Source organism: Gymnogyps californianus, chromosome 18 (genome assembly GCF_018139145.2).
Source record: "Gymnogyps californianus isolate 813 chromosome 18, ASM1813914v2, whole genome shotgun sequence".
Taxonomy (NCBI): domain Eukaryota; kingdom Metazoa; phylum Chordata; class Aves; order Accipitriformes; family Cathartidae; genus Gymnogyps; species Gymnogyps californianus.
Window position 1 is genome coordinate 5738545 of NC_059488.1, and position 27748 is coordinate 5766292.

Below are 27748 nucleotides of genomic sequence, written 5' to 3' on the forward strand. Positions count from 1 at the left end.
TAAACAGGGATGATCAGCCCTTATCTTGCATTACAGAGGATTACAGGTTTCAGTTATTTGTCAGCTACCCCTTTTCTCTTCTCTGCGTTTGCCTTGGCCAGCACATTCAGATCCCACAAAATAGCTCAGAGGACTAGCGGGGACCTCCTGGGTCAGGATCCAGTCCCTGGTATCTGTCCTGTTGGGCTCACCTCGAGGTTGCAGAAGGGCTTGTTGGGCTGTGCGCCGGCTTCTGCCCCTTCCTTCCCAGGAGGAGAGTTGAGGCAGTACCAAGACTGATCGTTCTCCCCTTTGCCACCAGTCTCTTTGGCTCGCACGGTGCCCGGGTCAGATGGTGGGAAGCCTCCCTTTCCCTGCTAAAGCCAACAGTTTATCAGGTGCCCTTGCCCCTTTGTCCTGTGCTAAGAAGAGAGATAAGAGCGAGATGCAAACTTGCTAGCTCAGAGCTGTCAAAAGTGCCTTCCCTTCCCTCCCCCCAGCCTCATTACTTTGAGAACTTAATTGGCTGAGGGCCAAGCTCTGAGCCATAAATGGATCAGGTCCTGCAGAGGATCAGTGGGGAACCAGAGCCCCGTGGAAGGACCCACACGCCTCATTTCCAGGCTCCTTTGAACCAGCCTTCTTTGAAGGGTGAAATCCAGCTTCCCCTGAGGGCTCTGCAGAAGCCAAAGCTATACCTGAAGCGATTCCTGTGCTCAGGAAGGCTTCTTCTCTTCCTCCTGCAGGCCCAGGCTACGCCAGAGCCATGTGCTTCTCCACTTGCCCTGGGGATCAGGGTAGGCTGGTGAGAGGCTGTGCAAGGAAAACCACCTCCTCCCTGGCTGAGACTGCTTTACGGTCAGAAAGCCCCCCATGATTTGAAGCACAGTGTTTGCTTGGCACGGTTCTGTCTGCGTGCACCCAGGAGCATTTCCATGTGCGTTTTTGTCCTCCTTCAAGCTGGCCATCCTCGCTGGCTTAGTCCCAGCATAAGAAGCAGGATGGCTGCCTGGGAGGGACAAGCCGTCCAGGACACATAGCACGTTTGCTGTACAGAGGCTGTACAGAACAGGCACATAGTAGGAGGATAAGCTTGCGAACCTTCAGCCCAGTTCGGTTACGGAGGTTGGCTCTGTCCAGGCCGGACGATAAATGAGCTAAACCGGCTAAGCAGGAAATGTCAGAGAGCTTGTAAGAGTTTTAAAGGCAAATTCTGTTGATGAGATGATTGGTCTTCCCTGTAACCTAGGTGGATTTTACCTGTATTGACTAGTGAAAAGCTTGATGCTAACATAACACCTTTGTGTGGTGCAGTTTCAGGTGAAGTGGACCAAGCTGTGTTGTAGAGGATCTTTAGAGGCCAGGTTGCCAGTCATTTAAAAAGATACTTAATAGACGGGATTGATTTGGCTTTGTACCTTTATTTGAAGACTTTTTTTTTTTTTGCATTCTCATAGAGAGGAAGTTCAGGAAAACTGTGTCCGCTGGAAAAAGAAATTCACCTTTGTGTGTAAAATGAGTGCCAACCCAGCCACAGGACTCCTGGACCCCTGCATCTGCCGAGTATCTGTCCGTAAGGTGAGCGTCTAGCTTCTGCTTCTGGCAGGTAGTATGACCAGTGCACTGGTGATGGTTACTAGCCGCTTTTTTGTCAGCAAGAAGAATTGCATGGACAGTGGTGGGAAGGAAAGATTGTTTGGGCCAGGATGTGACTCGAACGGAGCTTCTCTCCAGCAAGGGTGCTTGATGGAGGGTGGGAGCGACCAGGGTGGTGGTAACCCTTGAGAGACAGAGGTTTGTGAAATCCTGAGACCAAATTCCAGGATTGAGCAATGACTTTCCCCCTGTTTCCCCAGCACATACAATAGCTGCTTTTCCTGTTTGTTTTGTCTCCCATTATAGGAGCTGAAGGGCGGAAAAACCTACTCAAAGGTAAGAGCACAGAAAGGGCAAATGTGGCAGAGTGATGATGGTCTTGTCTTCTGTTAGTGCTTTACACCCATTAGAAACCAGTGGCTGCTGCGTGAAGCAATCTGGAGGGACAGTCATTAGTTCTTAGTTTAAGCCTGAGTTAAGTGATTTCCCGAAAAAATCGACTTGCTGGGACAGGATCCAGATTGCACTGGATGTGGATTTGAGAAGGGGGTTGGGAAGATGATCTGCGTGTCCTCAAACTTTGGGGAAGTTCTGAGTCAGATGTGAACTCTCTGGCTTCTGGCAGCGTCTCGCTAATAAAGAAACACAGATTCCAGTTCTGTTCTCCAGAACACAGCAGCCAGCTGTGGCTGGGGTAGGCACCTCACTGCCTTGCGAGTGCAGGCAGAAACCTACAGCAGAAATCACTGCCTTCCAAAGCACAGGACACACTGAGGCAAAAACCAGATGGATCAGCAGGGATGTTAGTTTTGGTTTGTTCCCCCCTGTTTTCTTGCCTGTGCTATGGGAGAGACAATGGGCCACCCCCTTCTCCTCTTTGTGCTGAATCAAGAAACAATGTTGGCTTAGAAGTTGAGCTCGCACAGAGCCTGAAACCATGTTTGTTTGAAAATGAGTCACTGCTGCTAGTTTCTAATAAACAGATGTTCAGGTCACGCACGACCTCGTAAGAATTTCTTCTAATCAATATCGTTACTGAGACCATGGAGGCAACTGGCTTTGAAGGGTGAACTGCACTCGCTCCTATGTACTGCTGTACTGCGTGATAGAGGGCAATGTTGCTGCCCACACTGTTCCTTTTTTGTTGCTAATTAGGACATGGTCTCTAGAGCCATCAGTTTCTCTTCCACTAAATTAACACTGGGAGGGAGGTTATTCCTCCATTCTGCCGAGCTGCCAGTCCAGGGAGAGCAGCATAGCTGGAGGAAGAGACATGCCTCTGAGACAAAGTAAATGCATCAGCCTGTTCCTCCCACAGTGTCCATCCTCAAGCTTCCCACAATATTTGGAAATGCAGAATTAAAGGAAGCCTGAAGGCATGTCTCCATGGTGGAGTTAACCTGGGCTCTTATTCAGGCCATGTTCTAACCTGCTTCCCTTTTACACAGTCTCCAGTTGTGTTTGGTGACATTTTGAAAGAGACCTAGTTGCTCCAGCCCAGAATTGGAGACCAGAGCTCAAGTACTTGTCATCTCTTGGGCTGGTTTCTTGCTTGGTCTCCTGTGAAGACGACAGACGCATTCTCCTAGAATTCAACAGAAGATGACCCAGGCATTTCGTCAGCTCAGAAACAAGGGATGTCACACCAGACAGGGTGATTAAGCCTTGCAGTCTTGCCCTATGGACTGGACTTGTTCCAGGCAGGTCCTTGTGGCAGAACTGACTGACTTGGGATTCCTAATGTTTCTAGCAGAAGTCTGTGGTGTATGTTCATGCAACTATTTTCCCATTCTAAACAAGGAGTCCTCACCTTTTTAAACTATAATCGTTCAACTGAAAACTCCTCCAATCATGGCAGCAGATGTAGAGGAAAATGCAACTTGTGAATGCCCTCTTTACCTGGTCCCCCTTCAGCAGGGACTGAGAGTGATGGAGCTGTTTGTGCTCAAGGCAGAGTTTCCATCGACTTGCGCACCTTTTGGTTTGACGTTAATGTCACTTCAGTGTCAGGGGTTATAGAGCGGAAGCCAACGGGAAGGACTGATAAAGCGGAAACTCTTTCCCCGACCTGGAAGAAACACCATCAGCTGGCTGGAAAACTGAGGAAACTATTCTGAAAGGTTACATCTGAAAACATCCTTTTGTTAAGGGATCCTTCCTCTATATACTGGGAGTCTGCTTCCTGAGAAGAGCATCTGACCTCAGCACACCGTGTGGGTCACTGGAGGGTTCTCCCACACTCTGTCCTCCAATGTCGATCTTCTTGAAGAAGTTAGTGCTGTGGTGGAGGAAGAGGGATCTGGGTCTGGGCCACTCCTGTGCCATGTTGTTCTGCTGGTGTGGTCGTGCCATGTCTCCTCTGTCCTCCAGTTTTGTCACTGTGATGGATTGCAGCTCCCTCTGTGGCTTTCTCCTGTCCTGTTTATCTCTGAGAGATAAAAATTCATTTTTTTCCTTATCGGTGAATATTCAGCAAGCAGCGTAGCCCTTGGCTAGAAGAGGCAGACGAACATCTACAGCAAGGGCTGAAGAAACACGTACGTTAAGGGAATTCTTAAGAAGCGAGAAGAGGGAGAAAAGTTAGGTTATTTTTTTCCTTCCTTTTTTTGCTGAAGAAACGTTCCTGCTCTATCCCACACTTTTTTTTTCCTTTGCCATCAGCTCTCGTTCCCCTTTGAGAATGGGATGGAGGAAGCAGCTATGCTAATCTTGCTGCTGTCTTCCCCTGAATCATATATCTTGTGCAGACTGTGGTTTAGACTTTTGATTTGATACACTGGGAGCCAGGGTTCGTACAGCAGTGACTGTGGTTTGTGCTGTGATTCCCTATCAGCTTCCACAGTTGACAGAGCACCACATTTCCTTAGGATGGTGCTACTGTTTGGGGCTCCCTGTTCAGTTGTATCATCTGGCTGTCAACACCAGGGCAGGAGAAATGTACTGCAATGCACAGAATAACAGCTAGGTCTGAGCTGCTGCTTCTCCACCTTCTCTCTGTGTTCTTGTGGAAGCTGACCTGTATGTTGAAGTGACGCAAACGCTCCATGCTTGGGCGGTTTGGCCAAATATGGGGTACAGCATCTCTTCCTGATCAGATTAGATGAGACACAATTGACTTTTATTGCTAAAACTCTACATAAAAGAAGCTGTAACTTTTTCTTTGAAACACTGTATTAATACACCAGGAATTAGACCAGAAAAACAAAAGTGCTCTTCATTGTGTTTGTCTTTACTCTAGAGGCATCAGTACCCTCTTTGAATTTGCCTGTGATCTTCAACTTTCTGTCACCTTCCCTATTTGCTTCCCCTTTGTTAGAGAAGGTTTAGAGAGCTCACAACTAAATCTCTCCAAATATTTCTCTTCCCTTCTGCCTGTCAAACATACCACTTGCTAGTTAAATCTTAGCAGTGTTGAGGAGACTTTGCTCCAGGAGTTCCCCAGCCCAGCAGTTGCATCTGTGGGGGTGAGGCGCATGCACTGCTGCGTGGCTCTGGACTTCCAGCTTGCTGTGCTGAAAGTCTCAGTTTTGTTTTTCAGGACGGTGTCACTTTCCTCTGTAACAATATCCTTTCATCTCCTGGTTCACATGCTCCACTGCATTCTGGGATGGCCCGATACAAAGAGTGCCTTATTATGTTTGAGTATGTGTGATTCTGTTTTTTCCACATCGTTGACCTAGTGCCTTCCATGTCCTTGGTTATGCAATGGCTGCAGGCTGGTTAACACTGTCCTGGCCAGCACCACTACTGTACATCCTTCCTCCATATGGGGCTGGCTTCCTGAAGGCCTCCGAGTGTCCACCTGGCTTGGGATTAGGAATGTGACCCTGCCCATCCTCGAGAGTAGGGGTCTTCGCAGCCACGACTCTGTGTGTACTGGCTCCTGTTTCTGCCCTTGTTCGCAGATGCGCTCTCTTCCTTTGGTCTGTGTAACACCGTGTATCCCTTTATTGAGTAATTTTTGTTCTCTCCCTTTCCCCTCCATTGTTTTCTTGGCTACAGCTGGGCTTTGCTGATCTAAATCTGGCAGAATTTGCGGGCTCTGGATCCACTGTCCGTTGCTGCTTGCTGGAGGGATATGATACTAAGAACACCCGACAGGACAACTCCATCCTAAAGGTACAGCAGCTAGGACTGCCACAGTGGAAATCCTACTATTGAATTCGGGAAGATCACAGCCAGAGTGCAGTACCAGGCCTGAGAGAAGGTCCTGTTATGTACAGAGACAGGATTTTGCTTTTATGCTGCTAGTCTGACCTGGGAAGCTTCCCATTATCAGAATTGCCCTTTGATATCTTGGCATCCATTTGGCCAAGCGGTGACCCTCGATAGCATTCTTTGTCATCAAAGAAACCATGAACAGGAGGGGGGGAAAAAGTTCTAAGTGCATTGTCAGGGTGGCCAGGCTGGTGTCCTGCTGAGCCACTGCAACTTGGAGTTACTGATGCCAGTGATTTGGGGCAGGGAGGGAAATACCTTGCTAAATCCCTGAAGCTGATTTCCTTTGGAAAGGAACTAGGTCTTGCTAATCTTTGCACCTAGCCCTTGACCTCCTGGCTGTTGTGAAGTGAGGAGCTCACTGCAGCATGGCTAACGATGTGCCTTGTCCCTCCTCTCTAGGTCACGATCGGCATGTCCCTGCTCTCGGGGGACCCCTGCTTCAAAACGTGAGTTTCTGGGTGCTCACCCCGTACTGGGCAGACCAGGACACTTAGTTCTTTTGCAGTTCTCTGGTGGAGACTAAAATTGATGGGGAGGGGGAAAAGATGCCATTGGTATTGGGAAGTACAGGGAAAGCTTGAAACTGGTGGTCTGGATTGTTGAATCAGCCAGAATAAGCGTAGCCAGCCTGTGCTGTTAATTGGTTTGTTCTCTGCTCTGGTTTTCCCAGCTTGGTTATTGGTTGTGCAGAGTATTTTCTCTGCTAGTGTCAGTTAGGTTTTGGAAGCCAATGGACGTTGATGACAAACTTTATGTTTTGTGTGAAGGATAGAATTTCTCATAGCTCTGGAATTGGTTTCACTGACCTCCGAGAAGGGAAAGGTCAATGAAGAAAACAGTTTTGGAAATGGGCGCACTTCAGCACGTATCACGCAGGATGAAGATCTTAAATTGAAACAGCAACAAAAATACTGCAAGGCTGAAACATTTTAATTCTCCTTTTCTTCTACAGGGACCCAGGTTCACAATTTGTATTAATTAGCAGAGAAATTGCAATCATGTACTTTATTTTTTTTTAATGCATCATGATAGGAAAGAATAAGTACAGTTAAGCTATGAAGCAGTTTTGTTGCTTAAAGAATTGTTGGAGGATCAACTAACAAATATACTGGCAACATCTACCTTCATACTGCAGTATAGCGTTGCAAGACTCTGCAGTCCAAGCCAGCCTGCCGTAGTGTGCTGTAAGGTGTGTGACTGTACACAGCAGGACTGCCATGTGCTGCTAGAAATATTTTGTGTTGACTCCCAACAGTATGAGAAGAAAGCTTTACCTTGAGGCCATCTCTTGTAGCAGTGGTATTCTGGGCTAAAAGGTCTAATTTTAGGAGCTAGCTTGAAGTGTATAAATTAGTTTGCATTCTTGTTATAAAATGCTGCATAATTTTGGGTAGGTTTATGTTGTGAATGGCTTTTCATAGTCCTGCAGCATTTTCTGAGACTTTAAAACCCTAAGTGCAGTGTCATCTGATTCTGAAAAATTTCTGCTTCAGAAGGAAGTGTAATAAAGAAGTTTTGGATATCTTAAACCATAACCATAATGGTAACAGATGTTTTAAATGTGGGGTACTAGGATGTCTGGCAATAATATGTCTGAGAAAAATACCTGTTGCTCCTTCACTATGGAAGCAAGTCCCACTGTTAGAGTGCCTGAAAATGATACAGAATTGGATATAAATATCCATTCAATATAAGTAGGGTCAGTCTGAAGGTCAAACCTCCTGATTTTCTTAAACGATTTTTGCAGTCGTTCCCATTTTTTCCTTGTATGTTGACAATGTGCAAATGTCTAAAAATGGAAGCTTTGCATGTAGAATAGTCCTTGATCAGTAGAGCTTTTGAGAAATGACACTCATTAGAGGATTAGGCATGAATTAAACTGTGCTGGGAAATCACTTCCGAGCACTGACTTTCAGCAGCGCTCAGATGAACCTTCTCCTCCTGGGTGTCGTAGAGGGGGGCAGAGCAGGCTGAGCAGCCTGAGCTGACAGACCCACGGGCTGCTCCGACAGCTGCTGCAGGAACAGTTTGCTTGATTAAGGCTGTAAAGGCCTTATTAACCTGCAAAGCAAAGTCCCCAAAGTACCCGGGTGCATGTAAATCACTGATAACGTGATTAGGGAGGGTTTTTTCCTGGTGAAGGCATGCTGTGGGTTTCCTGAAACCTTTATAGCTGTTTGGCTGCCCATATAAAATATTCCCAGCGCTTTATTTTTTCTCCCAAAATACTGCAAAGGTCCTCTCGTGTAGCATCTTCCGTCAGAGCTCCAAGTGAGACAAATAAAAGTTTTTCTTTCTCACTCCTCACTTAAAAAGCATAATATGATCCATTAGTTCCAGTTCAGACTTCAGGCTACAGGGAGGTTAGGGATCCAACAGGAATATTCACTTTGCCACGCTGCGCATGCCGTGGCTTCCACCCAAAAACACTTCTGGAGGATGGGAGGGGGCTCCAGGCACTCGCAGCTCTGCCCTGCAGTCAGCATTTACAAAGGGATGTTGGGAGCACGCAGAATAACCAGAAAAATAATTTTGACAGCTGGAAAAACACTTTAGTCTTACTGAAAAGGAGTTTAATCGTCAGTTAAAAAATGGAAAGGTTATCTGATCATTGTAAAAGTACTCTCATAGGGGGACGAGGTCGCTGGGATAAAAGGTTTCTTTTTGACCTGAGTCAGAAAGGTGTAACAAAAGGGTGCTGGAATTGAGAGCTGGACAACATCAAACTGGTTCCTGTTTGTGAAGCCAGCTGGCCACTGGACACATGTTGGGGGAAGAGGGCAGCTCTGGATGGTCTTCTAGAGGATAGTGCAGGGTCTGAGCCTGTTGTCCTGTATAAATGATTGAACGGTACCTTTTTGCCTTAATTTACCTCAGAAACTTGCTTTTTCTTGTAATGCAGTCCAGATGCAGTACGAGGTAGGGAAGATCCGCGTCTTGCATGTAGGAAAACGAAATCCAATGTCACGCTGTGCCGCTAGTCGCAGAGGGCTGCCAGCTTCCCCCCACCACGAAGGGTAGGGGCAGGCAGGGGAACCCTCTTGATAGAGCAGAGTGGGAATTGCTGGTGCGGTGAGGTGATTCCCGGTCCCTGCCTGGCAGTTTGTAACCTTCTTCACTTCTGATTACAGGCCTCCTTCCACCGCCAAATCCATCACCATACCGGGACAGGACTCTACCCTGCAGCTGACCTGTAAGGGTGAGGGAACCACAAGCAGCAGCAGCAGCAGTTCAGCCACGATTGGCTCTCTGCGTCAGACCAAGCCAAGAACTGCCATTCTCAGCTCGGGTATGAATGCCCATCCTGGAGCCATGCAACGCTTGGCTGTGCCTGGACACTCTCTTGTTTTTCCCAGCAGTTGCAAGCACAGAAACTCTAATTTTTCACCCATCCTCACCCCTCTGCTCATTAAGAAAATTGAGAAAAACAAAACCATCTATTAAGTACAACTGAGGAGAGGAAGGAGGAATCTTTGCCACATGCATATTTCTGTTAGTGGAGATAAAGCAATTTGTTCTTTTTGCTGGGGATTTAATAATTCATGTATTGCACTCATCCCTGCTTTTCATTGTGTTCAGTGACACTTAACATTGTTCTCCACTCAGCTATTCTGTTGCTCAGACTTATCTTCTAGAAAAGTTCCTCTGAAGGTTTTAGAGGTTGGTTTGAGGTCTAATGGCCTTGTTCCAGCTGCTGATGCAGAGTTCTTTGGCTTCTGTATGAGCCCGTTTTCAAGGGCACTGCATTTTCCGATAGCTTTTTTTCCTTCCCAGCACATTCCAAATGTGCAGGCAGATACACTGCACCAAAATAGCACTTGAGTCTCATCACCTCAGTGACTTAGCACACTGTGCAAGTGCTCTTCTTAAAAAGCTGGCTAACGTGTTACACTTGCGCACTTTTGGATAAGCTTCCTGCAAGAGAGACAAGCAGGGGCGATAGCAAAGGAGCAGAGGTTATGCTGAGGTTTCTGTATCAAATTCAGATGTGATTTAAATGGCATGGGCTCTCTCACAAGTAATAGAAGGGGAAGGGTAGTAACAGGAGAAGCACCCAAATGGAGGTTGTAATACTTCACTGCCAGTGGCCGTTTGATGCTTTCTTGGTCTTAGCTTAACGCTTTTAACTATGGATAGCTTCAGACACTACCTGTCCTTCTAGATGCTTCAAGCCCCCAGAGATGCTTGTAAATTCAGGCGCTGGATGCTAGAATTAGTGATAGACTTGACAGAGAAGTTCATTGTTGTCTTCCTTACTCCCCAGCTGCGTCCAAGCTCTGTGCTAGCCTGTACAGCAGGGCTCTGCCAACAGACTTGCCCTTTCCTTGATCTAGCGTCCCAAGATCAGCCTCCAGTCCAAGGTGATCAGTAGGCAGTGTGCTGGCTCGGTAACGGTGTAAGTGGAGTGCCCTGTTGTTCCTTGGCAGGTGTCCCAGAAGAACCGGATCAGAACCTGTCCAGCCCAGAGGAAGTCTTCCACTCGGGGCACTCGCGGAACTCCAGCTACGCCAGCCAGCAGTCCAAGATCTCTGGTAACCATTGATCCGTACGGCTCTGCCAGCACTGGCCCCATCCATTTTCTTTCCTGCAGTGAGCTCTTGTGAGAGTGATTTGCAGCCATCTCTCTCACCCTGCTCTGTAATACCAGTCTCCTGTTTAGTCTCAGCAAATGAGCTCATAGATGTATGTCTAAACCTCTGTATATGGGAGCAGAAATGCTGGTCTGAAGCTGCCCTGCCTGTTAACTGTGCTGCCAGGTAGGGGAGAAGATCTGGTTTGTAATCACTCTGTGTTTGCAGGTTACAGCACAGAGCACTCCCGTTCTTCTAGTATGTCCGACTTGACCCATCGCCGGAATACCTCCACCAGCAGCAGTGCGTCCGGAGGGCTGAGTATGACGGTGGAGTGTCCTGAGGGAGAGCGGGACCACAAACTAGAGAAGCCACCTCGCCCCCCTAGACCAGCCCTTCTACTGGATAGACCCTCCCGGTAAGTAACTGTGGAGCAAAGCCCCTTCTCTGGGAAGGCAAGACAGAATCTACTCCTTTGTCTTCATGCAGCAGTAGATTGGATTGTAGCCACCGAGAAGGAGGCTATTGCCAAGAGAAGCAGGACACTATATGAAAGTCTGTGTCTTGAAAAGCTGAGTAAGTTTTCCCTTTATTTTCTTTCCCCAGGAGGAAAAAGGATTCAGTGGAGAGTCACCCAACCCGAGTGGATGACACCAGGATCGATGCTGATGATATAGTGGAGAAAATAATGCAGAGTCAGGACTTCACAGATGTCAGCAATACTGAAGGTGAGAGGAGGAGTCTCAAAGGGGATGTCTTGGCTGTTCCTTTAGCAAGGCTGTAAGCTTTTACAGTCAGATCTGATCTGCCATGGACTCCCTTCCCCTTTTGACAGTAATTTGCTTTCAGTGCTTGCTAGGTGTTTTTATGGTAGATAAACAAACCACGTGGATTTGAGAGCTGCACATCCATTAGCAAATAGCGCTTGCTGCTGTTCTACACACTACAGCAGAGATTGAACAGTAGCTCAACCATACAGGATGAGAGGGGAAAAGTACTGATTCTTCAGTGCAGTGGAAATCAGTTACATCAGCTGTCTGTACTGCTCTAGTGGCCTTTGTCCAGGGTCAGCCCAAGGGTATTAAAGTAGGAGAGCACAACTGGAAGGGAAACAGCACGTCTGTGCAAAAAGATGGGAAGAAAGATGGGTCACAGTGTGCTGGTGATCAGGTCTGTCTGAGAGCCTAAGAAGGGGTTTTCTCCATTGCAGTCACAGCATCTGTTAGGAGAAAACTAATAATATCACTGCATTTGTTTTAATTTTCCGGTTTAGCCTAGAAATCAATATTTTTCATCTAGTTGAGGGTTTTTGCTAAGTTTTAAACTTGAGCCTAGCTTGTTATTCGTGCTTCTATAGTTTACCGTTAGTCACCTTAAATCATTGCACATGGCAACACTCTTTATCATATGGGGATTTACACCTCACTCAGCATGGGGTAAAACTAGATTGAATGTAGCCACCTCTCACCAGCAGAACAGGCTGAGTTTCTCCTCCAGTGACCCTACAAAAGCAGCATGAGGCCCCACATCTCATCTGTTCAGATGTGTTTAAGATGACCAAGAACTTGCATCAATGGACTTGCCTTAAAAGAAGCAGCTGATTCTTCTCCTCCTGATATTCAGGAGGAGTATCACTGAATTAATTTCTCTGCATTTACTCTTCCAAAGAGTGGAATTTGATGCTGTGGTTGATTTGTACATGAGGCTCCCGTTCAGAGCAAGAAGAGGAGTTCCCAGGGGCTCTATTACTGTGGGAACACCAGAAAGCGTGCACATGCATTCACAGAAACACACTTATTCCCGTGCTGACCATTGTGTAATGCGTCTGGGAGGGGAGCACCTGGCAGCCATTGGTAGTTCTGGATTTTTATGTCTTTCTTCCTTTTCTATCTGCAGACAGTAACCTGAGGTTGTTTGTGAGCAGAGATGGAACAACTACACTGAGTGGTATTCAGCTGGGAAACAGGTAGGCTTTCTGAAAGGCTGGCAGACAGAGGGGCTCCAGAGAGATTAGTTAGCTCTTTCTACCCAGGAAACTTTCACCTTTTGCTACAGGAGAGATTTCTAAACATCATGTGCTACATGGTGGCTTTATTCCCACATGAACACCCCTGGGATCTCTTCGGTGACAGGCTACAGCTGCACTGGAGTATGAATGCAGTTCTCAGCAGGAGCTCAGAGGGATAATGTGATCCTAGTTGTTAGATCCAAGAACAGAAGTAAGGAGTAAAAGGACAAAATGGTAGAGGTTGGTTCCTGTTTGCTCCTGCGCCTGACTGCAGGCAGGGAGCTTTGCCTCCTGCTGGCCTGCAGCAAAACTGCAGCAGCCTGGTTTATTGTCCCTTTTCCCTGCCTCCTCCGTAGTCATCGAGGGCTTGTTCTCTCATGAAAGACTTCTGAACAAATGAAACTTTTTCTTGCCACAATAGCTCTTAGAACAGTGTCTTGGCTAGTTGTGCTTGAGCACCTTTTGAGGTTAAAAAAAAAAGCAATAATGGTAATGCAAAGATGTGTCAAGTTGGTGACAAAACTGGGAGCACAGCAAAGCCAGGAACACTGGCTCTTTGCGCAGGATAGTCCCCCCTTTCCTCTGTCCTTTAGAAGGATTCATGTGTTACACCCAGCTCTTTCAAGTGCTCTAGTGTTAGCTTGCCACGTAGCTGTCTGTTTTGCGTTATGAGGGTTGACTGCTCGCCAGACTGACTCGTTATTTTCAGTATTTTGTGTGGGGTTAGAGGGCGATGTTTGTGAGTGGAGAGCTCTGAATAAGAACTTGCTTGCTCTAAGTGACTGAGGAAAATAACCTGGCTTTCTCATCTTCTTCCCCTCTGCCTCCCCAGGGTCTCCTCTGGAGTTTACGAGCCAGTGGTGATTGAAACCCACTAAATGTGAAGAACAGGGTAGAGCTGCTGGAAACAGGCCCCCTACCCAGTTCGCTGCCACATGGATGCCAACCTTTACCTCTCTTCATGCAGCATTCCAGAAGGGATTTCTCCACGCCCCTCCCCATACATTTGCACTGCGGAACTAATCCGAGACCACTCCAGATCATGCACTTTCCCTGCGTTGGCATTACCCTTCTCTGCTTCCCGGTTCTTCCAGTGCCTGCCTTCCCCCTGTTTCTGATCAGACGCGAGGTGTCTGTTGGGCTTATCCTTAGTCCTAGAGGATGTTGCTCATCTGCATCCCTCACTCCACCCATTCACTTGCAACAGGGGACTTCTCAGCTTCTGTCTCCCCAAAACATTGGGTTATACCACTGTGAACTCTTCACACCACTGGGGGAGGGGGAAACCATTCTAACCAAACTGAGAGCTGCTTGTTGGTGACATGGTGAAACGGCCACTTGCAGGATGCTTTATTCCATTGACTCTGCAAGGGAACATCACCTTCCGAGGCAACGGTTTTACTGAACAAGGTATGCTGTGGTGTGCACTTCACCTTCCTACCCTCAAAACCCCAAACGTCCTCTTCTCATAGGAAATATCTCCCAAAAGTGCATTTCAGAAAACTACCGCCATCCAGATGGGAGTTGATAAACGGTTAAATGCTAGTGCTTGTTATACCACTAACTGCATTACGCCCTTCCACTGCTGGGCATGGAAGGGCAGTGTTCGTCTATTAGCATTAGCAGGAGCACTTTAGAGATTCCAGATTTTACCTGGAGGAGGCTTCTAGTTGCTGTTCCAGGAGCATAATCCCTGTTCACTGGACTGATTCAGCAAATAGTCAGTGTTGGAGCTTGGAATACAAAGCCTCTTTTTTTTTTTGGCTCAGGAAGGGAACTGCCCTTCTTGGACTGTGAAAAGAATCTGGTTATCTGATAGCCCTCCCCTGGGCCAGAGCAGGATGCGGTTGACTGCAGTGGTCTCTCCGTTGTGGTGGTGATTATCAGTTGCCTCTCTTGGCCTGGGCCAGTAAGGGAGTTGGTGTTGGTTGGCCTTTCTTGCCCTGTCAGCAGGGATCTGCGCCTGAGCTGGTTCCTTTTGGGGCTGGGGAGAAGCCACTGTCTCTGTCTTCAAAGGCAGAATGGGTGTTTTCTGGTGCGTTAGCCACAGCAGCCGTTCTTACCTGCTCCGTGGCAAGTGAACTCTTCTGACAAGGCTTCAAACTGTTTTCTGGTTGATCTTTCAATTGCTCTTCTTTGGGTTTGGTTTCTGCAGTTGTTTGACACTTTAGCTGCCTCTTCTTCTTGCAGTGTGTAGCAGAGATGTTGGTCCCTTTCAGCTCCCACTTATAGATTCTCCTGGCAGCTGAATTGCAAACGAGGATCTATGCAGACTCCAGCCGTGGGCCGTCACCAGGCTGTGCTTGCAGCCCTTCCTGTACAGAGACTCTCAGCCGATAAGCTATTTCTGTGTAGTGCCCTTTCCTCTTTTGCCGGTGTACTGTAGTAGCACTCAGCGGCCGTGCACTCGGAGCAATGGCACGCTCCCGGGCATGGCTGGGAACATGCCCTCCTCTGACACACGTGTGCGTGCACACACACAGGCACACACTTGTCCCATTCAGCAAGGAAGGGCTTGTAACTGATCACGTTGTTGTTCAAATTCTTAGTTATTGTAAAGCCTTTTTTTAAAGGAGAAAAAAAAAAAAAAAGGATTAATTGTGGTCTCTGTGGCCAGAATGCATGCAGATGAGCTACTGGAAAGGGGAATTTGGCAGAATGAGAAACAAGGAATGAAAGGGCCTTGATTTATATTTTTTTTCGCCCTGCTAGCTAAGGATGGCTGCATAGGGAGGGTGCTAGGCAGTGTGGCAAAGCTATACAGCTGCTTACTCTGTTTTGACGGTTTCTCTCTTCGAGTCAAGATGGTTTTTTCTGTATTTGGACAGACCACATACAGGATATGGATCTTTTTCACCCTTTCCCTTCAAAGGGAATTACATTTGGATTAGGGTAGGAAGAGGGTACAGACAACACCTTGGTTTGCTTTAATGTAGGGAAAAAGTATTGGATCTTTTGAGTCTGTCTAGAACAAAAGCTCTTTCACACTTGCTGGTGTTTTTTAATGGTGATCTTCATTCAGTCTGGGTAGTTTTGGCACTCGCTAGCAGGCTGGTGAGCATCCTGCCCTGTTCCTGGGATGCTGCGTGTCTGCAGGAAGGGGAGAACTGCTTGCTTTTCTCTCTCCCTGCGGCTCTGCCAGAAAGCCGGGCCTGGCCTGACCCTCTGCTCAGGTCAGGGTGAGGGCAGAACCAGGCTCAGGCAGCAGTGGGTGTTCCTGCCCTGTCTGCGGATGGCCGTGCGGAGCTGGGGGTCAGGCTGCTCCCCAGCACAGAGCACCCCAGGGGCCAGCGAAGCCCCTCGGGAAATCGGGTCCAACCAGGACTTGAAAGGAGCAAACATAAGCCAGGAAAGAGGCCAAAACCCAGCTCAATTCTGCTGCTTTGCTTCTGTTCCCATGAAAAACAATGGCAGTCACTGTCAGAGCAGTTGGGAACCCAGGGCTTTCTTCTGGGCTCCCACTGGCAAGAGTCGGCTGCTCCGAGGCGCTGGCAGCTCGGCATGTCACGAAATCCCCAGTGGGACAGAGGGAGGAATCTCTTCCCAGCGAAGCAAGAGGAGAAGCAGTTGAGCTTTTCAGAAAGCTGGTCTCATCTTCCCAGGCTGGCAGAGGTGTAACCTGCTCCATCGCATAGCTGTGGCCAACCTGGGCATGTCTCTGGCTTCTCTTCCAGCGGCTTGGCACATCACTGCTTGCGTTTTTGATAACTGTGTCTCATAGGGTATCTTTTCCTTGTCTCCACGTTATTATTGACTCCACAGATCCTGGTCTTTATGTAGCTTTTTAGCTCTCCTACCCCTTTTTTTGAATAAGAAAGCAGCTCTAGTCATTCAGCCTGGTGCAGCACAGCCAGGGCTGGAGCACCCAGAGCAGACCCGGAGGGAGGAAGGAGCAGTCTGTTCCTATTTCTAGATCCCACGCAGAGCTCCCACTGTGCGTCCATCACGAGCGATGCCCGGCGGTCCCTGGCCGGTGGTGGGTGTACGAGGCGGTGGTGATGGAAGTGGGGTCGCGTCTCCCGCAGACTCGCTGCCGTCTCTGGGGAAGCTGCGTCTCGCGAGCACTTTTTTCCTTGTGGCATCGCTGCCGTCTGTTCCTTGTTGGACTTTGAACATTTAAGAAGTGAATCAGTTTCCAGACCCAAACCGCTGGCTAGTTTCCTTTGGGTTTTTTTTTCTGTTGTGAAGTTTATTGAATTTTTTTTTTTTTTGTAAACCCAGCAGGCTGGTGTTTTTTTGACTGCATTATTGTTTCATTGATATTTTATTCCTGAGGGGCTGAGGGGGGGATGTTCTTCCCCACATTGTTCCCCTTCTCAGGGGATTCAGAGGTGGCTTAAACAAGTAAAAGGACCTTATTGGCAAGACTCTGCATCCCCTGGGTTTCTGATGCGGGTGAGCAGGGCTGCTCATGCCTGGCTGACCCTGGAGAGCAGAGCTGGCTCTCTGCTCCAGTCTCGGGGCCAGGCAAAACGTGTGGGCTCTGCTCTCCCAGTTTCTGGACCTTTAGTTGGTGGAGGCCCATTGGAAAGAGTTGAGAAATTCAATGTAACTTTTTTACTAACTTTTTTTTTTAAAAACAGTATAAACTAAGTGAATGTCCAGAAGAATAGGCTTAGTTGTGACTTGGTGAAGGAAATGGGTTTCAGTTGGAAATTGTGATGGAAAAAGGGGGAGAAGGATGTTGCTCCTCCATCTTCTTCTTTTGTATGGTCAGCACTTTAAATGGGGGCCTTCGTGCTGTCCTGACCCTCGGTGCGATGGGCAGCAGGGGTGTGATCGCTCCCCCGCCTCATTGCCACATCACTTTGCCCCCTGCAGAAAGTTAATAAGCCCTTTTAAGTGTTTGCTTCAGTTTTTAGAGGGTTCCGAACCAGGCTGAGACCTGAAGAATACGTACTTCATTCTCATCTTAATAGGAGGGGTTGACTTTTTATTTATTTTGTCGTTGCTATTTCTTTTTAAACTGGTGGCTGTGCAGCTGGACTCTGCACGCGCTGTTGTGAACCTCTGGGAAAACCTCACTCCAGGTACGCTAGAGCACCTAGGTTAAACACCCCTCCTGGAGAGGGGGTCCCCCCCCGCTCCCCTCCTCGCTGCCTTACCCGGGAGCTGCAAATTCACCCTCCACCCCTCCTGCCCCGTCCCCTGCCACCCCACCTAGTCTCTAGCTGAATGAGTTCTTGCTCCGGTGACTGAGCCCTGTGGACAAGGCTGGTCCCCAGGGGCAAGTTCCTACAAACACTGCCTGGTCGCAGGTGTTTGTCCTCGAAAAGCCACTTCCTCGCCAGGGGGGAGGGTGATGAACGCAAAATTCGCCCCCCACCCCGCTTCCCTCCCGAGAGCTGCGTCGCCCGTCAGCCCACCCGCGCCACCCGAGCCCCATGCCCTCCGCAGCCCCGCGTTGCATCGCCCCTGCCCCGTCGGGAGGGAGCGGACGCGGGAACCTGGGAAATAAAAAAGGAATTTGGATGAAGCTGTGAGCGAGAGGTGTGGCTGAGCCTCGTAACTTGCCTCAAACACAAGGTGTAACGGTAGAGCCCGTATTTTTGTGGGGGGAGGGAGGGGAAGGGGAGATCATGTTTTATTTTCTTGAAAGTTAATTGAGCTTGGTGATCTTCAGATGAGGCGCGCACTTGATTTATATCAGATTCTATAGAGAGATCGCTGATATTTTTGGAAAGGGAATGGGTCTATGCAAACTTCCAAAATTGCTTGAAAGATAGTTTAACATTTTTTTACTTTGAAATCTAAAGATAAATCTAACTTTTTTCTTAAAGCAGAGGTGCGTTTAGAAAGAGAAGCTACTTCCACTGCTCTATTTTGATGATGATTCTTGGAAAGTTTGGGCTGGAGGGAATGACTATTTTTCACCATTTTTATCTTGCTCCTCTAGTTTTTTGTTTCTTTTTCTAACGGAATGCTGTGCCGTCTTTGATTCAACAGATCGTGTTTGTATTTTCTGTATCTGGTTCCTAACGTAGAGAAATAACAAATATATGAGGAAATCAATATAATGTCAAATGTTGTTATGGTTTGGGGGAAAAATAAAGGTTTTTGGTACTTCACACTGATTCTTCTTGCTGTGTTTCTTGTTTTAAATGTATTTAAATATCTGCTAAGGAAGCAAAGGGGTGAGACAGGGCCTGCTGGCGTGCCAGGCCCTGGAACAGGATTTGGCTTTGCCTTCTAGGATTTCCTTGGCGGCTGGGAGTAGAGATCCCTGCCAGCCCTTCCCTGCAGACGGGAGAAGGGCTGGAGAGGGGAGCTGGCAGGACAGCACAAGTCCAGTGCGAGCAACAGCCTGCAATCCAGGGAGAAGGTGAACTGGCGCGAGTCGCTGCCAATGTCTCGTGTTCCTGAACACTGCGTCCTAGCCCGGGCTGTGCTTGAACACCCCTGCCCAGGGCCGCCTCGCCAGGCTGGCCCGGGGGAAGGTGCCCCAGCCCCGCGGGGCTCCAGGAGACGGCTGCAGGCCCTCAAGGCTTGTGCCGGGACAGCCCCTCCTCTTCCACCACAGGCTGGCAATCCCGTTAACGGAGGTTTGAGCCAAATTCGGTGCCCAGGTACTTGCTGCTGATGCATACAAAGGCTGGAGGGGACCAGGGCCCTTGGGAGGAAGCGGCTTTGCCTTCCCCACCCTCCCAAAGCCTCAGCCACGCATCCTGATCAGCTACACCTTTGAGTCCTATGCAGGGTCTTCCCTTGGCTGCCTCCCCTTCTTCAGACGATCCCTTGCGTCCCTCAGCTGTTCGGTCTTGCTTTTTCCTTTCCTCCAGCTGCAGCATGTGTGCGTGTGGAGAAATGGCTGGGGCGCAGGGCGCGAGTATCTCGGGTGTTGGAGCCGGTTGGTTTCAAGATGAGTCACTTCTACCAGAACTCGCAGACATCAGGTGGCTGATGAAGCCAGAGCGCCCTGCTGCTGAAGGAGACCGTCCTCTCCCGTCACCAGGCGACGGCACCAAAGCCGCAGGAGCTTCAAGCTGTAAAAAGGGATCTTAGTCCTCCGGGTGAGACACTGAAAGCACGGAAGGCTGCCAGCTTGGATCCCGCAGCGGGGGCAGCCGCCTGTCAGGCGTCACCCTCCGTGCCGGGGCCCAGGGAGGGGAAGGCTCCCCAGCACGGCGCCTAACGCTGATCAAATCTCTGAACAGCACTGACGCAAACTGGAGTTTCTGGGAATTTCATTTATTTCACAACCCGGCTCGCCTCGCCCGGTCCGGACCCCACCCATGGAGCTCCGCGGCCGATGCACCCCAGTGGGAGCTAACGTGGGGCCTGCAGGCTGCAGCGCCCACCCTGTCCCTTCCCCGGTGGGGTTTGGTGCAGCCTGGCACAGCCCCTGCACCCGCTCGGCCCCTCCTCGGCTCCCCCCGCGGAGAAGGCCGGGCCCCGGCTCTGTGCTGCGGGACGAGACGGAGCTCCCACCGCGGGGAGGCCGCCGGGGGAGCGGGGCCTGGCCCAGAGCCCCGCCCCGGGACTACACCTCCCGTCATGCTCCGGGCGAGCCACCGCCCACGCTTCCCACAATGCCGCGGGCCCCAGGCCGCCCCCGCTGACTGGTCGTCTCCGGCCGAGGGGAGGGCGGGGCTGGTGTGCACCGGCTGATTGGTGCGCTGATTGGTGGCCGCTCCCGGAAGGGCGGGGCTGGCGGGGAGGGAGGCTGGGGCTGCTGGTCGCCATGGTGAGTGGGGTTGGGTGCGTTCCCCGCCCGGGACGCCGTGAGGGGGGGGCGGCCCCGGCCCCGGCCCCGGCCCCGGCCCCGGCCCCGGCCCCGCGGCCCCTGGGCTCCTCCGGAGGCCCGCGGCGTGTCCCTGCTCGGCCCGTTAACATGGAGAGTCCGGGTGGGCTTGGACTGAGTGGCGGCCGGGAGCCAGCGCGGGGCCTCCTGGCTGCCCGCCCCAGGCGGGGCAGGCTGGGGCCTTTCCGGGGCAGCGCCGGTGCCGGCGGGGGTCGGTACTTGGGAGGTCTGGGTCGGAGCTGCGGGGGTGTGAACTGGCGCGGCCGGGCGGGAGCTCCGGGAGCGCTCCCAGCAGCAGGGCCCGGCCGTTCCCGCTGCTGCCCTCGCGGTGGGTTGCTCGTGCTGCAGCGGCTCTCCCCTCCCCTTCGCCTGTCAGAGCCGCAGCAGTGTGTTCACGTAACCTAGGGCTGAACAAACAGCAGGTGCCCGTTAACCGTTCCTGCGCAGACGCTGCAGCGTGCGGATCCCACTCTGACTCTCTCTCCCTTTGCAGGCCACAGCAACAGACCAGGTGGTTGGATTCGGCTTGGTTGCCTTCAGCCTCGTCCTCTTTGTTTACTACACGCTCTGGATCATCATACTGGTATGGGTCTCCTCTGGCCATTATAATCCCAGTCACTTCACACTCAGGGGTTTGCCTAGGCTTTATTTAGGTGCTGATGTGTCCGTGTGCCTGAAGGACTCTGCCTTGCCAGCTTCCTGGTTAAAAATTTCAGGGCAGAGCTTCCTCCGCTTGCTGGCACAGCCCTTGCCCCTTCTGGGTGTGCCTGCCCTTGCCTGGGCGAGACCAAGCTTCGATTGTGCCGCCTGCCCTGCTGCTCTCAGACAGGCTGACCCGGCTGGTGTAAGATCCCAGGCTCACTCGAGCTGTCAGCAAGAGCTGAAGCCTGGTCCCTCTGGAGGTGTTGTCATTGGTGTTCACATTTGCAGTGCCCCACGTTCCTGGTTCTGGTGGGAGATCACAGAGGGAATCATAAAAAGAGACGACTCTTACCAAATCTGGAGCCCGGTAGGGAGGAGAAGAGTTTAGGGAATGCAGAGCTCTGGAGAAGTGATTGTGAGCCTGATAGTTTACCCACTTCTGGGGACACATCAGCTGGGGTCATTAGTGGTTTTCTTCCTGGAAAGAAATGTCTCCTTGTGAGCTTCCCAGGTATGAGAGGCCTGGTTCAGCCCTGGGCTGATGTCTGAACTCCTTGCAGCCTCCCCTCTAACCTCTGGGAGTTTTGAATTTCCCTCTTGCGTCTGATTACTCTATTGTCCAATACATGTTTATACACATCTGTAGTCCTGGGAGTGCGTAGGTGTGCTCGCTGCTGTGTAGGAATCCTTACACTGCTCTCTAGTGTCCAAAGCCTTCCACTGGCCTCCGCAGAGGGATCCTGGTGGGATTGCCATGAAGCAGAGCCGGTATCAGCTGCTCTCTTTGGCAGGGCAGAGAGTCTGGGGATTCGCTGTGTTCAGCACTGAGCCGGCAGGCAGCCGTGCCCACCCCGAGACCCCGGGGCTACGGGACGCCTGTGCCGGCCTCATATAGCTGCCCCTCGTTGTCTGCTGAACGCTGAAGCCTTCACTGCCCGCCTGCTGTTGCGTCCCTGCAGCTGTGGGCTGAGCCACGTGCGGGTCTGGGCACCCTTTTTTTAGCTATCTCCTCACATCTGATATTTCCATCCTGCTTTCAAAACCACGAGGCTGCAGGTGTCGGGGACTTGCCCTGGTGTTGTGCCCACCTGCTGACACCCCTCTCTGTCTCCTGCAGCCCTTCATCGACAGCGACCATGGGATCCACCGGTACTTCTTGCCTAGGGAGTATGCGGTTATCATCCCCGTGGTGGCTGGGCTGCTGCTGCTGCTATTTATAGGTGAGAGTTATTTCTGTTGTTCTAATTAGAAGCTTCTAAATTAGGAAGAGAGAAGGGGGTTGCTAGGGGGTTAGCCTAACGTGTGACACTCATGACACGCTCTCTGTGGCTACTGCTGCAGCTTAGCCTGGCACAGGCGCTCAGGGTGTGTGTTTGTGTGTAACTTTGGCTGTTTGAGCCTCTGGACAGCGGAATTGTTTCTTGCTCGCTCTGCTGAGGTTCTGTTTCTCACTGCAATGTGTTTTAAAAGTGCCCGTAATGAGAAGTTTTCTGGCTGAATCTGTCCTCTCTCTCATGGTAGGTGTTTTTATAATGGTCGTGATGTGGAAGAGCAGGAAACCTGCCAAGAAATCGGACTGAAGGCCCAGCTGAGAGAGATGAGGAGAAGGCACCCACTCTACAGCATCGTAGCCAGGAGAAGACTTTGCCCGCAGCACTGGGTGGACGCCTCCTCCAGAGCGCTCAGCACCAAGCTGGGTGTACTCTCCCACGTTCCTTCCTGCAGAGACAAAGCCTTCTGTAGTTTACAACGTACTGACCAAAGGGAAGCAAAACTGACTTCTGGGGCTCATCGAGAGAGGGACCAGAGCCCCGGCCATGAGGGACCTGCTCCCCAGCTGGGGCTGCCTGTACCAGCTGTGCTTCGGCCCGTGCTGGCTAGAGGAGCTGTTGGGGTCCAGCAGCTCTAACTGCCAGAGGGCGAGTCAAGCCCTGACCCCTGCCCGCTGCTTAGTCTCTGGGTAATCCTTCCCCTCTGCTCTTGCTGTGTCCAGTAGTTTGTTCCTTCTGGGGTTTTTTAAATGTTTACATACGGTTTGTGGGTGGTTTTCTAATTGGATTCAAGTTTGAGAGGAAAGAAATGAGACTTTGGGCTTGGAAAAGACAGGCTTCCATTCCCCGTTTGCCTGCTGGAAGGGCTAATCATGGTGCTGGTGGGCTCCTACCTTTCTGAAGAGGGACCCCCGTGAGGCCGGGTGTGCAGAGGATGCGGGCACAGTGCCACTGCTGCCCTCTGCATCCCCTCCTGCACTCATCCAGCTGAGGGGGTGGCGAGGAGATGCCCGGGGTCACAAGGCAGTGGTTGGGGTGCGGTTCCCATCACAGCTGTCAGCCACTGACTGGGTTCCTGCCCCTGGACAAGGCTCTGCATGCCAGCTGGGCTGGGGCTGAGCAGGCAGGCGTGGTGGCACCCTGCCTTTCCCCCTGGGGTTTCCTCTCCTGGCAGCAGCTGCCGACCCGAGGTGCAGTGCCCTGGCAGCTCCCCCAGACCGCAACAAGCGGGATCACCCTCAATAAAGGTCCGCAAGTTCGCTATTCCTGTCCTGCGCCCGTGCCGGGGGGGTGCCACCGGCCTGCCGGCGTGGTTTCCGCTGCGTGGCCCTGGCAGTGCCTGACACCGTGCTGGGGAGGGTCCTGCCGAGGGCCCTGTCCTGCCGGTGGGGCCAGGCTGGGAAGCACCAGAGAGAACCTGGCCGGGCATACCCAGCCTTGTGCTGGCTCTGCCGTGCTGGGGGGCTGCTTTACCCCACCTGGGGTGGCTCCAGCAAAAGGAGGGCGGATTTGGGGCACTCTGATCCTTCTCGCATGTACTATGAACTTCCCCTACCAGACAGCAGCGTGTCCTGTCGTCTCCCGTCCTGCTGGGGGGTGATGCCGGTGGCTCGGGGGGCAGCCCGGCTGCTGCGGGTCGTGGCTGTGGTTTAACCCACTGCGTGGCTGGAGCCGGTGGGTGGGCCAGAGGCGAGGCTCTGGCTGGAGGTTTGTTTCCAGCTCTTACGGAGGCTGCCTGGCCGTGCCAGGCTGCGCACCTACCCTGCTTGCCTGTCACTGCGCCCTCCCTGAGGCCGAGTCCTCCGTCCCCCTGTTTTCCCTTGCCTGTGTCTTGCTGCTGCCGTTTCTCCCGGTGAGGAATCCTCACTCCCCTTCCCGCCCCTCGCCTGCTGGACGTGGCTCAGCCCACCCCAGGAAGGTGGGTTTGAGCTGGGGCAGGGGGAAGCAAAAGGGGAAAGAATTCGGTCACGTCTCTGAGCAACTCCAGCTGTGCCCCCCAGGCACTGCTTCCTGCGCAGGAGCCTGGCCGTGTCCCTGTTGCCTCCTCTTTCCTCCCAGTCAAAGTCTGCAGGGGACAGGGTTGGGACCAGTTTCAAGGTTACTTCTCGTATTTGTCAACAGCGGGAGAAAGCAAAGTCCAATACCCTTCCCTGGGCAGGTGGCTGGCAGGCAGCTCGCCCTGGAGGTGTTTCTCACAGATGCTCTGCAGCTTGGCCCTGGCGTGAGGGGCTGCGGGTGACGGGTGGCACCCCGGGGCCATGGGATGGGGACCAGGGCGCCGAGAGGCCTGCCTGCTCCAGCCCCACTCCTGAGCCATTTTGGATCATTTTGGGCTGTTCCCACCATGCCTGAGCTCACCAGTGCTCCCATGGCTGAGAGCTAGTGGTGCATGGAGGTGAGAAAGGGGCTTTGGGACAGGGGGGTTGGCCGCAGGGACCCCCAGGCTGGAGGGAAGCCTGAGAGGCAGAGCAGGAGGTGTAGAGAGAAATGGGTGCCGCGGTCGGTCCCGGGGCACGCGAGGTGGGTGCTGGGGTCGGTACCGGGACGGTTGGTCCCAGGACATAGGGGATTGGTACCGGGGACGGTCCTGGTGCACTGGTCCCGGTGCTGTGCGCCGGTACCGGAACGACAGGCACGGGCGGGCGGTGCTGGCCTGCGGGCGCGTCCCCGGAGGAGCCGGGGCTCAGTGCCGAGGCGGGCGGGGGCGGTCCCGGTGCCGGCGGTGCTCGCTCCGCTCCGCTCCGCCCCGCCGCGGCCTCGCCAGCCCCAGCCCGGTGCCGCCCGGCCGGGATGCGGGACCCGGTGGCGGCGGCGGCGGCCCTGGGGGCCGGGGAGCGGCGCCGCCGCGGGGGCTCCCGGCGCGGTGAGTGGGGCCGGCACCGGGTACCGGGTACCGGGGGCGCCGCTCCGCGGGGCCGCCCTTCCCGGGCTCCAGCGCCGACCCCTGCCCCGGGGCGGGGGGGGGGCTGCACCCGCAGGGCCCCACGGCAGGACGGTGGACACGGGGGGAACAGGACATGGGGGGAGCCCGGGGGTCCGAGGCATGGGGTGCATGGGGAGGTCCCAGACTCGGGGGGGTCCCGGCACAAGGCATGGGGGGGGACCCTGGGCATTGGGGTACTGGGGGGGGGGGGGCCTGCTGGGGGATCCTACCCTTGGGGGTCCTCTGCACCCCGCTCACCCGGTGCCGCCACTGAGCCCGCTCTGCATGCAGGCTGTGAGCCCCCACCCTCCAGGTGACCCCCAGACCCCGCCGGGTGACCCGCCAGCCCCCCGAGGATGAAGACGCTGGTGAGTACCCACCTGGATGGAGGGTGCGGGGGCCCAGCGGGCAGGGGGGTTGTGAGGGGCCGGTGGGACCCCGCCAGCATTGGAGGGCCGCTCGCCCCGAAAGCGGTACTGGGGGAGGGCGCAGCCTGGCAGCTGCCAGTCCCCGCAGGCAGCACGGAGCCCCGGCCCCGTGAGCGCGGCCGTACGGCGCGTGGGCCGTTGCTGCCTGCAGGAAGTGAGCGAGGCACCGGCACCCAGTGCTCCCCGCTGCGGCTCCTCGCTGCGCCCCGGCCCACCCAGCCAACACACCCGTGCCCGAACACCCTCCTCCGAGGGGCTGCTCGTGCCGCACGGCACCACAGGGCCACCGGCATCCGATGTGGGGCTGGTGCACGTGGCCAGGCCTGGAGAAACGTCCCCGCTCTGCTTCCAGGTCCGGCTCTTCCTAACGCTGGTGTGCGTGGCGGTGGTCACCGTGCTGTACGTCCTGTTGTGCTCCCATACCTGCCTGTGGTCCTGCTGCTGGGCCCTGGGGGAGCGGGGCAGCCCCACGGCACCCACCATCCTCAGCTTCCAGGGGTACAGCCGTGTCCCTGACGGGAAGGTGTGTGGGGATGGGGCAGTGCTGGGGCTGATGGGGCAGCTCGACCCGCCCGTGCCTCAGTTTCCCCTTCCTTAGGGAAGGGTGGATGGGGCTGTGGTGTGTCCGGCTGCTGCGGGAGGGAAGGGGGAGCCGATGGCTGACGGTGCATCTCCCCACAGCCACTGGAGCGAGCGCTGTGCCGCCGCTGCGCCGTCGTCTCCAGCTCGGGGCAGATGCTGGGCTCGCGCCTGGGACAGACCATCGACAGGCAGGAGTGCGTCCTGCGCATGAACCATGCCCCCACCACCGGCTACGAGGAGGATGTGGGGGCACGAAGCACTGTCCGGGTGGTGTCGCACACCAGCGTCCCACTGCTGCTGAGGAACCAGCCCTACTTCTTCCAGCAGTCCCAGGAGACCCTCTACATCATCTGGGGGCCGGCGAAGAAGATGAACCGGGAGAAGGTGGGCACAACCTACGGGGCGCTGCTGAAGGTGATGGAGACCTACCCCCACCTGCAGATCTACACCCTGACGGAGGAGAAGATGGCATATTGCGACGACGTCTTCCAGAACGAGACAGGGAAGAACAGGTACTGCCGGCTCCCTAGGAGCCCCCGTCGGGTCCCCCTGCCATAGCACCCATCCCCCCCATCGGGAACCCATAGCCCGGCTGGGCCGGCAGCACCGCAACACCCTCTCCAGCGTGGCCATGGTGCTTTGCAGGGTGAAGTCCGGCTCCTTCCTGAGCACTGGCTGGTTCACCATGATCCTGGCCATGGAGCTGTGCGAGCAGATCTGTGTCTTTGGCATGGTCAGCGACAGCTACTGCAGGTACGTGGGGGGTGGCAGGGGCGGGCGTGGGGTGGTGCGGTGTCCCCCCGAGTCCTGTGCCCACCCCGTCCCCTCCCGCCAGGGAGAAGAATCACTCGAGCGTGCCCTACCACTACTTCGAGAAGGGCCGGCTGGACGAGTGCAGGATGTACCTGGTGCACGAGCGAGCTCGCCGCGCCGGGCACCGCTTCATCACCGAGAAAGCCATCTTCTCCCGCTGGGCCAAAAGGAAGAACATTGTCTTCACCCACCCGTCCTGGGCAGGCGGGTAGGGTGCCAGCCGTGGGGTGATGCAGTGGGGACCCCAGCAGCGGGGAGGCTCTCATCCTGCAACAACGCATCTCCGCTCTGCTGGTGCCACGGTTGAAAGCCTTTTGCCAAGCCCCAGAGCAGGGAGTCTCCATCTCCGCAGCAGCAGAGCCGGTTCCCCCAGCCGGTGGGTGGGCTGAGACCCCCCATGTCAGTGCACGGGGGGCATGAGCTGGACCCACAGAGCCCCATCAGCTCCGAGCGCCTGCCTGGATGGACCCAGGGCAACAACAAAGGTTTTCCGCCCGCTCTACTGGGATGAATATTTAATGCCGCATTAAACATTCACGCTGCTGGGCTCCAGCATGACATGTGGCAGGAGAGCTTGGCCCTGCCAGGGCCATGAGCCGGTGCCTCTCCCAGGGATGAAGCTTCACCGTGGTCCCTGCCCTGAGACCCGGCACTGGATGTGAGGCATGGGGAGCCAGGGCCAGGCCCCCCCGTCCTGCTGCCCCCGGACAGGTCCCTGTGGCTCCGGCTGCCCCTGTGCCCCGTAGCCGGGAAGCCCAGGGGCCATGTGTGCCCGGGGGGCTCCGAGTTGCCTTGTCACAAGTGCCCTTGGATTCAAACCAAAGCAAATGTGGCCATTAAAAGTGTTTTTAACTCATTGGCGCCCCATCCTGTGCCCCTTGCGGCTGCGGGACGTGGGGATGGGGACGGGACGGCAGCTGGTGGCCGGGCTGCCGGCGTCCCGCTCCCCTGCCAGGCTATAAATAAGAGGAGG

At 53.4% G+C, this 27748-nt stretch overlaps 3 protein-coding genes across 4 annotated transcripts in view; all 3 read left to right on the forward strand.

The window, feature by feature from the left end:
- EEIG1 (estrogen-induced osteoclastogenesis regulator 1) overlaps positions 1-17926 on the forward strand; it is a 41044-nt gene extending 23118 nt beyond the window's left edge. The window contains exons 3-12 of the mRNA XM_050907907.1: positions 1437-1557; positions 1882-1911; positions 5578-5694; positions 6196-6242; positions 8928-9085; positions 10224-10328; positions 10596-10785; positions 10974-11095; positions 12264-12333; positions 13208-17926. Of these exons, the coding sequence (XP_050763864.1) occupies positions 1437-1557; positions 1882-1911; positions 5578-5694; positions 6196-6242; positions 8928-9085; positions 10224-10328; positions 10596-10785; positions 10974-11095; positions 12264-12333; positions 13208-13253 (1006 nt within the window). The 3' untranslated portion in view covers positions 13254-17926. The remainder of the gene's footprint in view (positions 1-1436; positions 1558-1881; positions 1912-5577; positions 5695-6195; positions 6243-8927; positions 9086-10223; positions 10329-10595; positions 10786-10973; positions 11096-12263; positions 12334-13207) is intronic.
- Positions 17927-20165: 2239 nt separating this feature from the next.
- On the forward strand, positions 20166-23610 carry DPM2 (dolichyl-phosphate mannosyltransferase subunit 2, regulatory; the record flags this gene model as incomplete). The annotated part of the gene is made up of 4 exons (XM_050908147.1): positions 20166-20219; positions 20610-20699; positions 21876-21978; positions 22280-23610. Coding segments are annotated over 4 exons (306 nt in total), but the record flags the coding sequence as incomplete, so codon positions are not given.
- Positions 23611-24859: 1249 nt separating this feature from the next.
- Positions 24860-27631, forward strand: ST6GALNAC4 (ST6 N-acetylgalactosaminide alpha-2,6-sialyltransferase 4). 2 transcript variants are annotated; one of them, XM_050907889.1, is made up of 6 exons: positions 24860-24892; positions 25244-25320; positions 25733-25903; positions 26062-26474; positions 26608-26715; positions 26798-27631. In XM_050907889.1, the coding sequence occupies exons 2-6, from the start codon at positions 25309-25311 to the stop codon at positions 26985-26987; spliced, it is 894 nt and encodes a 297-aa protein (XP_050763846.1). In that variant the 5' UTR covers positions 24860-24892; positions 25244-25308; the 3' UTR covers positions 26988-27631. The 2 variants fall into 2 exon arrangements, with proteins under 2 accessions (XP_050763846.1, XP_050763847.1); XM_050907890.1 differs by lacking the exon at positions 25733-25903.
- The last annotated feature ends 117 nt before the right edge of the window (positions 27632-27748 follow it).

Excerpts from the sequence above, each read along its gene's own strand:
- ST6GALNAC4 (XM_050907889.1), top strand. Across the intron at positions 26,475-26,607 it reads AACGAGACAGGGAAGAACAG|GGTGAAGTCCGGCTCCTTCC; the intron begins GTACTGCCGGCT and ends GGTGCTTTGCAG. Across the intron at positions 26,716-26,797 it reads GTCAGCGACAGCTACTGCAG|GGAGAAGAATCACTCGAGCG; the intron begins GTACGTGGGGGG and ends CCCTCCCGCCAG.